General features: G+C 41.5%; 1 protein-coding gene across 2 annotated transcripts in view; it reads right to left on the bottom strand.

Moving 5' to 3' along the window:
* Positions 1-14,400, bottom strand: part of slc12a4 (solute carrier family 12 member 4) — a 176,783-nt gene that overhangs the window by 58,620 nt on the left and 103,763 nt on the right. For both annotated transcript variants that reach the window (XM_078210918.1, XM_078210919.1), the window contains exons 4-6: positions 13,621-13,767; positions 5,657-5,711; positions 1,518-1,648 (exon numbers count right to left, since the gene is read on the bottom strand). In XM_078210918.1, coding sequence (XP_078067044.1) covers positions 1,518-1,648; positions 5,657-5,711; positions 13,621-13,767 — 333 coding nt within the window. The remainder of the gene's footprint in view (positions 1-1,517; positions 1,649-5,656; positions 5,712-13,620; positions 13,768-14,400) is intronic.

Genomic DNA, 14,400 nt, shown 5'->3' with positions numbered 1-14,400 from the left:
ATCCAAAATGCACGTGATGAGCACTTAAAATACCATAATATTAAAGGATATGGGACAAGTGCAGAAAAATGGGATCAGCGTGCCTTTAGTGGTAGATATTATCTGTGCAGACTCGATGGGCTGGAGGGCCTTTTCTGCACTGTATGACTCTATGATAATACACAATTTTAACAGGAGTACTGGGTAAGATCCTCATATCCCCCCCTCCTCTGAGACCAGCTGTAATAACCACATGGGCTGAGCTTAGCCATTGTATTTACATACTTGACATTCCTCCTGAGAAGAAATGTCACAGGAATTCTCTGTTATTCTCCTAGCACATTAAAAAATATGCTCAGATCTGCTGAGACCAGTGCTGTCATTTAATAACAGCTTTTAATTGGAAGTCTAATACTATACCATGCCCAACTACAGTCACTTTTTGCTGGAAAAAATATGATCAGAAAAGGTAATTAGTCCATTCTGTGGAAATTCTGTGTTAAATTATTTTCATTTCCAATTAAACTGTTAAAATGTGATTACTGGGAGGCATTGAAGGCATGTTGCAATATCAGATGTGTTATTATTCAAACAAATTATTAAACCAATGTCCTGTTCCCGGGAGCTTCAAGTGAATGACAAACTCAGAGCATTATGCAAAGAGCATGTAATTCTGATATCTTAGCCAATACTGTTTCCCAATTCACACCAATAACAGATTAACTGGTCATTCATCACATTGCTTTTTGTAGGGCCCTGGTAGAAAAAGGTCCACTGAATAGTGATTATATAACAACAGTTACACACTTGAAATCAGTTCAGTGTCTCATGGAGCATAAGGGCAAGTCTGAAAGCAGAAATAAGCTGTTTAAATGCAAGTCTTATTTTAACTGAGGCCACTGAATGTCAATGGCTTAAATGTTTGCACACGTAACCGGGCATGTCAGAATTATATTGATCTCTATAAAAGTAACTTCACTGTCATTTCAACATTAAATGTTCAGAAAAATCAAACCACGGGAGTTTAAAGTAAAGTTTATTTATTAGTCACAAGTAAGGCTTACACTGCACTGAGGTTACTGTGAAATTCCCCGAGTCGCCACAGTCCGGCGCCTGTTCGGGCCAATGCACCTAACCAGCACGTCTTTCAGAATGTGGGAGGAAACCGGAGCATCCAGAGGAAACCCGCGCAGACACGGGGAGAATGTGCAAACTCCACACAGACAGTGACCCAAGCCAGGAAACAAACCCGGGTCCCTGGTGCTGTGAGGCAGCAGTGCTAACCACTGTGCCACCGTGCCATCCATGTTGAAGTAAATGTAACATTATCAACTTAAATTTGACATCAAAACTTAAATTTAACTCAACATTATCCTCACAATATTGATTAGAGCGGAGCTAACTCTTAAAGAAGTACAAAAGCAATATGATTACACATTCCTTTTCATAGAACAGAACCTTTGGGTTTCTTAGCATGGCAATTAAAATAAAGACAATCATCAAGGGCTTGTCAAAAATACAGTTTACAGTCTACTCACCAGTAGAATTTCAATGGCACCGAGTATATACATGGCTCCAGCAAAAGTCGTTCCAAGATAGAAACACAGGCCCACGGCACCCCCAAATTCTGGTCCAAGGGACCTTGAGATCATGAAGTAAGAGCCTCCAGCTGCAAAAAAGATGCACAATGAGAGAAAAAAAAAACATTATTGCAGGGATCAGATGAAAGCAGTAGGGAGACAGAAGAGGAGGTTGAGGGCAGCACAGAAGTTAAAGAGAGCACATTTAGTAGTAAAGCCAGTATCAGTAATCCTAGTACTAGACAGATCGGGCAAAAGCAAGACAGGGAGCAAGGGAAGTCCAGATGAAATTGCATTTATTTAAATGCAAAAGGCCTGACGGGCAAGGCAGATGAACTCAGAGCATGGATGGGTACATGGGACTGGGATATTATAGCAATTACTGAACCATGGCTAAGGGAGGGACAGAACTGGCAGCTCAATGTTCCAGGGTACAGATGCTATAAGAAAGATAGAATAGGAGGTAAGAGAGGAGGGGGAGTTGCACTTTTGATTAGGGAAAATATCACGGCAGTACTGAGAGCGGATATATCCGAGGGTTTGGCCACTGAGTCTATATGGGTAGAACTGAGAAATAAGGAGGGGGAAATTACTTTGATAGGGTTGTTCTAAAGGCCCCCAAATAGTCAGCGGGAAATTGAGGAGCAAATATGTAAGGAGATTACAGATAGCTCCAAGAAAAATAGGGTGGTAATAGTGGGAGATTTTAACTTTCCCAACATTGACTGGGACAGCCATAATATTAAAGGGTTGGATGGAGAGAAATTTGTTCAGTGTATTCAGGAGAAATTTCTCATTCAGTATGTGGATGGCCCGACTAGAGAGGGGGCAAAACTTGACCTCCTCTTGGGAAATAAGGAAGGGCAGGTGACAGAAGTGTTAGTGAGGGATCACTTTGGGATCAGTGACCATAATTCTATTGGTTTTAAGATAGCTATGGAGAATGATAGGTCTGGCCCTAAAGTTAAAATTCTAAATTGGAGCAAGGCCAATTTTGATGGTATCAGGCAGGAACTTTCAAAAGTTAATTGGGGGAGTCTGTGGGAAGGCAAAGGGACGTCTGGTAAGTGGGAGGCTTTCAAAAGTGTGTTAACCAGGGTTCAGGGTAAGCACATTCCTCTTAGAGTGAAGGGCAAGGCTGGCAGAAGTAGGGAACCCTGGATGACTTGGGATATTGAGGCCCTGGTCAAGAAGGAGGAGGATGCACATTACATGCATCGGCAGCTGGGACCAAGTGAATCCCTTGAAGAATAAAGGGGGTGTAGGATTAGAGTTAAGAGAGAAATCAGGAGGGCAAAAAGGGGACATGAGATTGTCTTGGCAGATAAGGCAAAGGAGAATCCAAAGAGCTTCTACAAATGCTTAAAGGCCAAAAGAGTAACTAGGGAGAGAGAAGGGTCTCTTTAGGATCAACAAGGCCATCTTTGTGTGGATCCACAAGAGATGGGTGAGATCCTAAATGAATATTTCTCATTCATATTCATTGTTGAGAAAAGTATGGATGTTAGGGAACTTGGGGAAAGAAATAGTGATGTCTTGAGGAGTGTACGTATAAAAGAGGAGGTGCTGGAAGTCTTAAAGTGCATCAGGGTAATAAATCCCCGGGACCAGATGAAGTGTATCCCAGGACATTGTGGGAGGCTAGGGAGGAAATTGCGGGTCCCCTCGCAGAGATATTTGTATCATCGATAGTCACAGGTGAGGTGCCTGAAGATTGGAGGGTGGCAAATGTTGTGCCTTTGCTTAAAAAGGGCTGCAGGGAAAAGCCTGGGAACTACAGGCCGGTGAGCCTCACATCTGTGGTGGGTAAGTTGTTGGAAGGTATTTTGAGAGACAGGATCGACAGGCATCTAGAGATGCAAGGACTGATTAGGGACAGTCAACATGGCTTTGTGAGTGGAAAATCATGTCTCACAAATTTGATTGAGTCTTTTGAAGGGGTAACCAAGAAGGTAGATGAGGGCAGTGCAGTTGATGTTGTCTACATGGACTTTAGCAAGGCCTTTGACAAGGTACCACATGGTAGGTTAATGCACAAGGTTAAATCTCACAGGGTCCAGCGTGAGGTAGCTAAATGGATACAAAATTGGCTTGATGACAGAAGCCAGAAGAGGGTGGTTGCAGAAAGTTGTTTTTCAAACTGGAGGCCTGTGACCAGCGGTGTGCCTCAGGGATCAGTGCTGGGTCCACTGTTATTTGTCATTTACGTTAATGATTTGGATGAGAACATAGGAGGCATGGTTAGTAAGTGCGCAGATGACACCAAGATTGGTGGCATAGTGGACAGTGAAGAAGGTTATCTCGGATTGCAATGGGTTCTTGATCAATTGGGCCAGTCGGCTGACGAATGGCAGATGGAGTTTAATTTAGACAAATGCGAGGTGATGCAGTTTGGTAGATTGAACCAGGACAGGACTTACTCAGTTAATGGTAGGGCGTTGGGGAGAGTTACAGAACAAAGAAATCTAGGGGTACAGGTTCATAGCTCCTTGAAAGTGCAGTCACAGGCAGACAGAGTGGTGAAGAAGGCATTCAGCATGCTTGGTTTCATTGGTCAGAACACTGAATACAGGAGTTGGGATGTCTTGTTGAAGTTGTACAAAACATTAGTAAGGCCACACTTGAAATATTGTCTACAGTTCTGGTCACCCTATTTCAGAAAGGATATTACTAAACTAGAAAGAGTGTAGAAAAGACTTACTAGGATGCTACCGGGACTTGATGGATTGAGTTATAAGGAGAGGCTGGATAGACTGGGACTTTTTTCTCTGGAGCGTAGGAGGCTGAGGAGTGATCTTATAGAGGTCTATAAAATAATGAGGGGCATAGATAAGGTAGATAGTCAATATCTTTTCCCAAAGCTAGGGGAGTGTAAAACTAGAGGGTATAGGTTTAAGGTGAGAGGGGAGACTTACAAAAGGTTCCAGAGGGGCAATTTTTTCACACAGAGGGTAAAGAGCATCTGGTGAAGCTGCCAGAGGTAGTAGTAGAGGCGGGTACAATTTTGTCTTTTAAAAAGCGTTTAGACAGTTACATGGGTAAGATGAGTATAGAGGGATATGGGCCAAATGCGGGCAATTGGGCCTAACTTAAGGGTTTAAAAACAAAGGGCGGCATGGACAAGTTGGGCTGAAGGGCCTGTTTCCATGCTGTAAATCTCTATGGCTCTATGACTCTAGTAAGAAGTTAAGCATGTGAATCCTAATAAGTGGATCCTCAATTGGACAAAACAATAAGTTATAGTCACATATTCTTGTAGTCTTTGGGCAGAATTCCCCAAGTCCACGTCAGCGGATTTGAAGGTGTGTTGGGAAGAGAATATGGCGGGAGGCCCAGAAATCGGTTTGCAACAACGTGGCGTGAAGAAGTCAGGACACACCTGAACAATGCCTGGTGCTGCCTCCAGTGTTCAGGGTGGAGGCTGCCCACAACTTTGGACCCTGGAACACCACAGCAGTGGGTCAGATGGTGACCTGCAGGTAGATCTTCCAGGTTAGGTGTCATGGATGGGGGTCCATCTCTCAGCCTCAGAGTGTTCCTGGAGATCCAGCAGCATTCTCAAGTGGTCCATGTTCCAGTCTCACAGAGGTTCACCTTCTTTCTTCAATAGTGCATCAGTGATGTTGGGTGCCTTTTCAATATGGCACCCAGTTATGACGGCAGACTACCCACCATCCAGGCCTGCCCCACCACTAAATAAGGCGTTAAACACTTGGGTGCATAATTAATGAGATTGGGGCTGAAAGATGTGGCATATATTCCTGCCAGCCTCGGCAGTGGTAAACACCCCACTTTCCCACCACGACAGTCTCAAATTGGGAGAATTCTGCCCTTTATGTCAATATAAAACTCCTATTAAAACAGTCTCAGATATAAGCTTCACTCAAGGAGCTAAATTCTGCTAGTTTTTAAATATCCATTTTCATTAAAATAACGGGGTGCATGTCGAAGTGGATGATATATGCATGGCTAAAATAAATTCTAATGTTTCTCTACAGAACATGCTTGAAAAGCAACAAGCTCAAAAATTTAAACCATGTGCTGAAAGTGTAGATCATTTATTTTTGCCAACAGACTTTTCAAAACAAGTTCATTACCTGGTACAACTCCATTTGTTGCTATCGCACTCATTGATATGGCTGTTAACATTGTCTGAAAAACATAAAATCTAAATTATGAGCTTCATCTTTTCAAGCATTCCACTCTGAATTCGTCTTACAAAAGAGTTCATCCACAATTTTAAATTATTTGAAAATCTTGCTTTGGCTAGGTATACAAAATAAGAAGTCTCACAACACCAGGTTAAAGTCCAACAGGTTTATTTGGTAGCACAAGCCACTAGCTTTCGAAGCGCTGTTCATTCATCAGGTGACTTTACCCCAGTCCAACGCCGGCATCTCCACATCATAAGTATACAAAAGCCAGCAGAATGCTAATTAAAAACTTTACATTAATTAGTAATTCCCTGCTTTACCAGCTGAGGGCACCAAATAATCATTACTGTGAAGCTTAAAATTCTTATTTTTTTTCCCCTTAAAAATGTTAATGATTGTAGTTTATGGATTTAACTGCACAGGCATTTGTTTAAAATGTTTGAGATGGTCGAGTCTACTAAGATGTTCAATGGAATTATTGAACACAAAGCCAGCCCTGGTATTCTCAGCAACTTCAGACGACTAACCAAACAAACTACCTTTGTGATGTCTGTCTGCAGTCAGGTCAAAAAAGGAAATCCTACGTCAAAGAGGGAATCATTCCAGCATCATAAACTGTGGAATATGCATAACTACCTGGTATCACATTCAACATAGGCTGGTTATTTTGTACTCAAACATCAGCATTTTAAATGCAGGCAGTGTACGGATCCTTTCATGTGTGCTGAGTGAAGTTACTGTGACTAGACCAAGCAAAAGCCATTATTTGGCTGCTGCTCCTTTAGATTGGATTTTAAAGGCGTCTTTTAAAAGAAAAGAATGTCAAAACTTGATATATTCCTGAGGGCACTGAGAAATGCATTGTTTAAAGTTTAAATTTTTAAAAAGTTTTCAAAGTTTTAAGTTAAAAGAGAAGTAAATCAGTCTATCTTTTCATCCAACAGTAGCAGTGGTGCATTGGAGCGAAGTTGATGGCTCAAAACCATCCTTTGCTTTAATATTCTTCGGTGTCAGTCATGGTTCGGTCAGTAACACTTTAACCTCAGAATGTTGTGGCTTCAAGTTCCACTCCAGAGACTTGAGCTCGAAAAAAAAATCAAAGCTGACAATCCAGTACGGTACCAAGGGTACCTTTGTAGTGTCCGAGGTATCTGAGGTTATATCGGTTTTCTCACGTGGAAGTAAAAGATCACACGTGCTTTGAGTTATCCTGTGGTCACGAAAGATAGCACATAAATACAAGTCTTTCTTTTTAACAGCAGAGTTGGAAAAATGAACCAGACTTGATTGTGCAAATATGGTGAGCTGATTCAATTGAATGTAGATTCCATGAATCAAGCTCGAATATACAAGTAGTTAAGACAGATTAAACAGTACATTTAGATAGCAAAGGTAGTGTAATTGGCGCGGGTCACAGTGGGATTTGAGCGAGAAGATATTGAAATAGTTTGTCTATTTGAAACAGGTAGTATTTAAGCAAATTACAGACCTTAAGATGTAGGAGCAGAAGTAGGCCAATCAGCCCATCCAGTCTGCTCCACCACTTTCTGCCTAATCCCCATAACTCTGAATTCCTTACTAATTAAAAATCTGTTTATCTTAGCCTTGAACATACTTAATAATATTCCCACTCACCTGAAGAAGGGGCTTAAGGCTCCGAAAGCAAGTGGCTTTTGCTACCAAATAAACCTGTTGGACTTTAACCTGGTGTTGTTAAACTTCTTACTGTACATACTTAATAACCCAGTCTTTACTGCCCTCTGTGGTAAAGAATTCCACAGGTTCACTACTCTCCGAGAAGAAATTCTTCCTCATCTCCATTTTAAATTTTTATTCGCGAATGACAAGTTTAAAAAATTTTTGCATGAAAATGGTGTGCATTAAACAAGGCTCACCAGCAAATGAATTCACAAAAGAATTAGGATTCTGGAAAAGTTTACATTTAATTTTAAGTGAGCTCCATTGCACTTGTTTTGTGTGGTACTGTGTGCCTGGCCTTTTTTTTTGATGAGGGAAGGTTGCTGCCGTTAATTTTGATTTTACATTGAAGTAGAAGGGCATCTCATGTTGGATAATAGAGAACTGAAATTGTATGAAAGAATCACAAATATTACAAATGCAGTTTTATGTTGGTGTGCACAAGAGTGATGTCCTTGTACAAACCACTTGCATTTCAATTGTTGATACATTTCACGGATTTAAAATTCTGCTACTAGGATAAAGAAACTGGGTTTTAGCAAACACAGGAAACCAACACAATGATGTCAACCACCCATGTAGAATTATGCACCCTGGCTACTAAAGATATCCATAGGACTGGACCCATTAGCTAATACATAAGCAGCTGCTATACATAGAATCATATTCAAACTAACGTCAGTTAATTACTTTAAAGTACCCAGTGAGACTTTGTTAAATATATGGTCTTTGAATTGTCCTCAAAATCTACACATACATTTTGAGACTACTACACTTGCATATTAAGGGAAGTTCAAGAAAAAGGAAACCCATGAGTGTTCTTGGCAATAGTGGTAAAATAAGTGACCGATTCAAATTATTTTGAGAAGAAAATCCCAATAAACTACTTGAAGATGCTTGAAAGGAATTTAAAATACAGATGGAGCGTGAGAAGGTAAAATTCAATACTAGTGTCTTGTGCTTAAACAAAGGAGACTACAAAGGGATGAGGGAGGTGTTGGCTAGGGTAGACTGGGAGCACAAACTTTGTGGTGGGACAATGTGAGGAACAGTGGAGGACTTTCAAAGCGATCTTTCACAGTGCTCAGCAAAAGTATATACCAGTGATAAGGAAGGACTGTAGAAAAAGAGATAATCAGCCATGGATATCTAAGGAAATAAAGGAGGGTGTCAAATTGAAAGAAAATGCATACAAAGTTGCAAAGATTAGTGGGAATCTAGATGATTGGGAAATCTTTATAGGTCAACAGAAAGCCATGAAAAAAGCTATAAAGTAAAGGAAGATGGATTATGAAAATAAACTAGCTCAGAATATAAAAACATATAGCAAAAGTTTCTACAAATATATAAAATGAAAAAGAGTGGCTAAAGTAAACATTGGTCCTTTAGAGGATGAGAAGGATGATGTAATAACTGGAAATGAGAAAATGGCTAAGCCATTGAACAGGTATTTTGTGTCGGTCTTCACAGTGGAAGACACAAATAACATGCCAAAAATTGATGACAGGAAGGCTATGGCAGGTGAGGGCCTAGAAATATCACGAAAGTGGTAGTGTTGGGCAAGCTAATGGGGCTAAAGGTAGACAAGTCTCCTGGTCCTGATGGAATGCATCCCAGGATACTAAAAGAGATGGCGGGAGAAATAGCAAATGCACTAGTGGTAATTCACTGGACTCTGGGGTGGTTCCTGCAGATTGGAAAACAGCAAAAGTGACTGTTTAAAACAGGAGGTAGACAAAAGGCGGGTAACTATAGGCAGGTTAGCTTAACTTCTGTAGTAGGGAAAATGCTTGAATCTATCATCAAGGAAGAAATAGCGAGACATCTGGATATAAATTGTCCCATTGGTAAGATGCAGCATGGGTTCATGAAGGAAAGGTCATGTTTGACTAATTTGGTGGAATTCTTTGAGAACATTACATGCGCAGGGGACAATGGGAACCTTGGATGTGATGTATCTGGATTTCTAGAAGGCATTTGACAAAGTGCTGCACCAAAGATTGCTACATAAGATAAAGATGCATGGTGTTACGGGTAATGTATTAGCATGGATAGAGGATTGGTAAACTAACAGAAGGCAAAGAGTGGGGGTAAATGGGTGTTTTTCTGGTTGGCGATCAGTGAATAGGGGTGTGCCTCAGGGATCAGTGTTGGGATCGCAATTGTTTACGATTTACATAGATGATTTGGAGTTGGGGGACCAAATGTAGTGTGTCAAAATTTGCAGATGACACTAAGATGAGTGCAGAGCAACACGTGCAAAGGAAGCTGAAAGTTTGCAAAGGGATATAGATAGTCTAAGTGAGTGGGCGAGGGTCTGGCCGATGGAGTACAATGTTGGTAAATGTGAGGTCATTCATTTTGATAGGAATAACAGCAAAATGGACTATTATTCAAATAGTAAAAAATTGCAGCATGCTGCTGTGCAGAGGGACCTGGGTGTCCTTGTGCAAGAATCACAAGGAGTTGGTTTGCAGGTGCAGTAGATAATTAAGAAGGCAAATTGAATTTTGTCCTTTATTGCTAGAGGGATGGAATTTAAAAACAGCGAGGTTATGTTGCAGCTGTATAAGGTGCTGATGAGGCCACACCTGGAGTACGGTGTACAGTTTTGGTTTCCTTACTTGAGAAAGGATATACTGGCACTGGAGGGGGTGCAGAAGAGATTCACGAGGTTGATTCCGGAGTTGAGAGGATTGGCTTATGAGGAGAGACTAAGTAGACTGGGGCTATATACATTGGAATTCAGAAGAATGAGGGGAGATCTTATAGAAATATAAAAGATTATCAAGGGAATAGATACGATAGAAGCAGGGAAGTTGTTTCCACTGGCAGGTGAAACTAGAACGAGGGGGCATGGCCTCAAAATAAGGGGAAGCAGATTTAGGACTGAGTTGAGGAACTTCTTCACACAAATGGTTGTGAATCTGTGGAATTCCCTGCCTAGTGAAGCAGTTGAGGCTACCTCATTGAATGTTTTTAAGGCAAGGATAGATACATTTTTGAACAGTAAAGGAATTAAGGATTATGATGAGCGGATGGGTAAGTGGAGCTGTGTCCATGAAAAGATCAGCCATGATCTTATTGAATGGTGGAGCAGGCTCGAGGGGCCAGATGGCTTATACCTGCTCCTCGTTCTTATGTTCTACCATCACAGGAAACTATGCTCACATTTTATCCCCTATTCTCTAATCTAGAGATACTGAGTTCAGGCACTGTCTCTCCATTGGTATCCCAAAAAATAAAGCTCAGATTAAATCCAATCCTGGGAATTGCCGAAGCTATATAATTTTGCAATAAAACAGCTGGTACACACACAAATATTTAAAGTCAATTGAACAACCTTGCAATTTGTGAATCAAATCAGTAAACAGAACTCAAAGCATGAACGAAGCCATACTCATGAAAGTTTTCCAGTACAAAAATTATGGATATCTTTAGGGTTTTAACATGATTAAATAGCATTAAAATATATAGAAAAACATTCAGAATGATTAACACTGCGTGCATCCCGACTGAATCAGAATCATAATATCATTATTCAGATTCATCAGTCTGCGCTATCTTTATATAGGTCTCTATTGCCACTCAATGTACAACTGACCGGTTGGAGACCCATAAGCTTCACACCTAATTGGTTTTCAAGAGAAGCTATTCTGAAGCAAAAATTTTGCTTCTCCTGGACTAGATAAGATTCCCTATGTTCTGAAACTTAGGTTTTTTTTAATTGAATCTGCTTTACCTGCTCTATAAACACTGTTTGGAAGATGGAAAACTACCGAAAGAATGGAAAACTGCTCTTGTTGTATTTTGTTTTAAAAAAGGGAGCAGAAAGTATAGTTTGATTTGTCACGTTGTTATAGTTGACAGAGACCAATGCTGTTACGAAATTTACCTGGATTTTTCATAAACCTTTAATTCAGTGTCACATGTGTGGTTATTGAACAAATTATCTGCGTTCAGGATTAATGGCAAACTTTACCAGTGAAAAGTCATTTTTGTTGGACTGTGTGGAAGTGGTCACCATTAATAGGCAATATCAAATCCAACACATGGGGGGCGATTTTCCCACCTCAGAATGCCTGGCGCAGATCGCATCAATCCCGGAAAATAGCGTGTGGGCCAAAGAAAAGCGGCTTTGTGCCTGATGCCAAACAGTTTTCAATCATCCCAGTCCCTTTCTAATGGCGTGATCAGGCCGTGACAATTAGCATATTTAAAACAGCATTTAAATATGCATAACCTGTTCGACACTGGGTTCTCCCAGCTCGTGGGATCTTCCGACCTTCGAGCGTGATGTGAGAATCACTACTGGTCTCACTAGCGATGGCCACGTCGGGGGGCTTGGAGGCCAATGAAGCCCCCAGTTGGTCAGGGGCATGGCCAGGCAGTGCCCATCCGGCAGTGCCCAATCGACACCTTGGCAGTGCCAGTTGGGCCCAGCCAGTGTGCCAGGGGCAGCACCAAGGTGGTCAGACCTGAGTGGGGGGCTATGACTAGTGGAGGGGGCTAAGAAAGGGGAGGGTTCGTGCAGAGGGCATGATAGGATTTTGTGTTGGGGGTCATGATAAAGGGGGAAATGCCGGAGGTCATGCAGGGGACCCATCTGGAGGGCCCCCAATGCCGGTGACCTGTGCCAGGGAGGAGGTGGGAGGACATGCCGCTGATGTGGGGAGGTTCCTGATTTCCATAGTGGGAGGGAGGGGTCTCTAAGTCCATTGGGAGATTGGGGTGCCCTTGCGAAATGGCGCCTGAGCACTCTGAAGCCAGGTTCACCTGTATGTTTGGGCCCCAAAGCCAACCTCTCCCCTCCCCTCCACAAGTACTGCCGCACAACCCACCACCCTCCAAAAGGGTGACTGAGCGTGGGATGATTGTGATGCGCAGTGCACCTGAGAGACAGGCGCGGATTGCTCCATTATTCTCACCGTTATGACACTTAAGTAATGTTTTGGCAAAATTCCGCCCACGATTTCTAGCGTCCCTCAAGGAAGTGTCTTAGGGCCCTTTTTATTTGTGGCTTATATTAATGATACTGATGGTCGGATTCAGCTCCAGGACGAATTTTCTACTATAGTACAGTGCTCCAAGGAATGGCAACTTAACTTTAATGTGGTGAAGTGTTCAGTTCTCCATTTCGGCCACAGTAATCCTAATTCACTGTACCACATCGATTGCTAGCCGTTAGTACATTCAACCATTGAAAAGAATTTGGGTGTAATCTGGAGTTCATGAATCATGTGACTCAGGGAGTACAACAGGCAGAAAATGTTTTACGAGCGCTGAATGCATCCTTTTTGAGTCGGATGTCAGCATTTATCTTAAACTCTGTAAGCAGCTGATAAGCGCACATCTGGAATATGCAGCGACAGTTTGGAATCCACACTTTCAGAGCAATATACAGCTTATAGAGAGTGCAAAGACGTGTTACCAGGAAAATGGATGGCATGAGGGGAATACTTTATGAGCAGTGTATAAGAATTCTTGGATTACAATCTTTAGAGAAGACTGAGTTTTGATTTAGTTGAAGCCTATAAATTGATACCTGGGTTGGAATTCTCTGGCTGTTCATGCCCGCCGCCGCTGCAAGCAAGGACAGAGAACTTGGTGCTCAGCCAAATCTCCGTTCACTGCAGTGGGACCAGAGAATCCCGCTGGCGTGAACAGCTGCAGAATCCCACCCATGGCCTTACTACCTCCACGCCTGAAAAGTTCTTTACTTGCAATTGCAGTATTTGGCGTGGTCATCAGTTCACATCTTGATATTCACAATTTTTTGTCACATAGAGTTGTTGATACTTGGAAAGGTTTGCCTGATTTTATTGTGAATGCTGAAAATGTAGCGACTTTTAGAAGACTTGTCAGAAACAGAGTGTGATTTACATGTCCGATGTTGTTGTTGCTGTTCTTATTTTTAACACTGTGACTATGTGCTTGGCACATATGGCAATAAAGATGAATAAATAAACAAATAAATCATATCAGTTATATCCTAAAATATTAAACAATCATCTTTTGGAAATTAGCTCAGAATAATTACAGCTCTTGGAAAATTACAAGCACAATTTGCTGGCATATGCGGAGGGAAGCGCATAATATGTTACTTTTATGTTATATAGAAATTAAGAATTTAAGTAATGTAGTTTTAACAATGTTCAGTATAGTTTTGGACAAGCCACTCTAATGCAGTATGAACAACTGGCACTTACACAGCAGCAACACATGAAGACAATACAGAAAGATTGCAAGACGCCTGCAATTCCAACAAGCCATGTCAAACGTAGAAAAAGAATCACTCCAAAGATATTCTGTAGGCAGGGTAAGTAAACTCCCATCAGGGTTCCCATGCTGGGCGACTAAGGAGAGAGAAAAAAAACAATTACAGTTCAAAATATTTTGAAATCACAAACTGTATATTTTAATGGTTAATTTATGACTTCCATAAATCTTACTGAATGATCAAAAAAGACTTGTATTAATATAACACCTTTCACATAAACAAAGAGCAGCACAATTAATACTACTTAATTATGATAGTGTACAATGTGAATACTATAGGCAACATCTGTAATGCTGAAGAACATTAAAAAAATGACATGTGTGTTCTGTTCAAGTAACACTAAGGAATATATTTTGACCATTCAGCTTATGCATGGGCGGCACAGTGGTTAGCACTGCTGCCTCACAGCGCCAGGGACCCGGGTTCGATTCCTGGCTTGGGTCACTGTCTGTGTGGAGTTTGCACGTTCTCCCAGTGTCTGCGTGGGTTTCCTCCGGGTGCTCCGGTTTCCTCCCACATTCTGAAAGACCTGCTGGTTAGGTGCATTGACCCAAACAGGCGCTGGACTGTGGCGACTCGGGGAATTTCACAGTAACTTCATTGCAGTGTTAATGTAAGCCTTACTTGTGACTAATAAATAAATAAACTTCTTAGCATATTATGGCAGAATTCTCAAAATCAAAGATTGGCTACAATAATCATTTATAAT

This window comes from Mustelus asterias, chromosome 4 (assembly GCF_964213995.1).
Source record: "Mustelus asterias chromosome 4, sMusAst1.hap1.1, whole genome shotgun sequence".
In the NCBI taxonomy this organism is placed as follows: Eukaryota; Metazoa; Chordata; class Chondrichthyes; order Carcharhiniformes; family Triakidae; genus Mustelus; species Mustelus asterias.
This window is presented reverse-complemented; position numbering and strand designations above follow the sequence as displayed.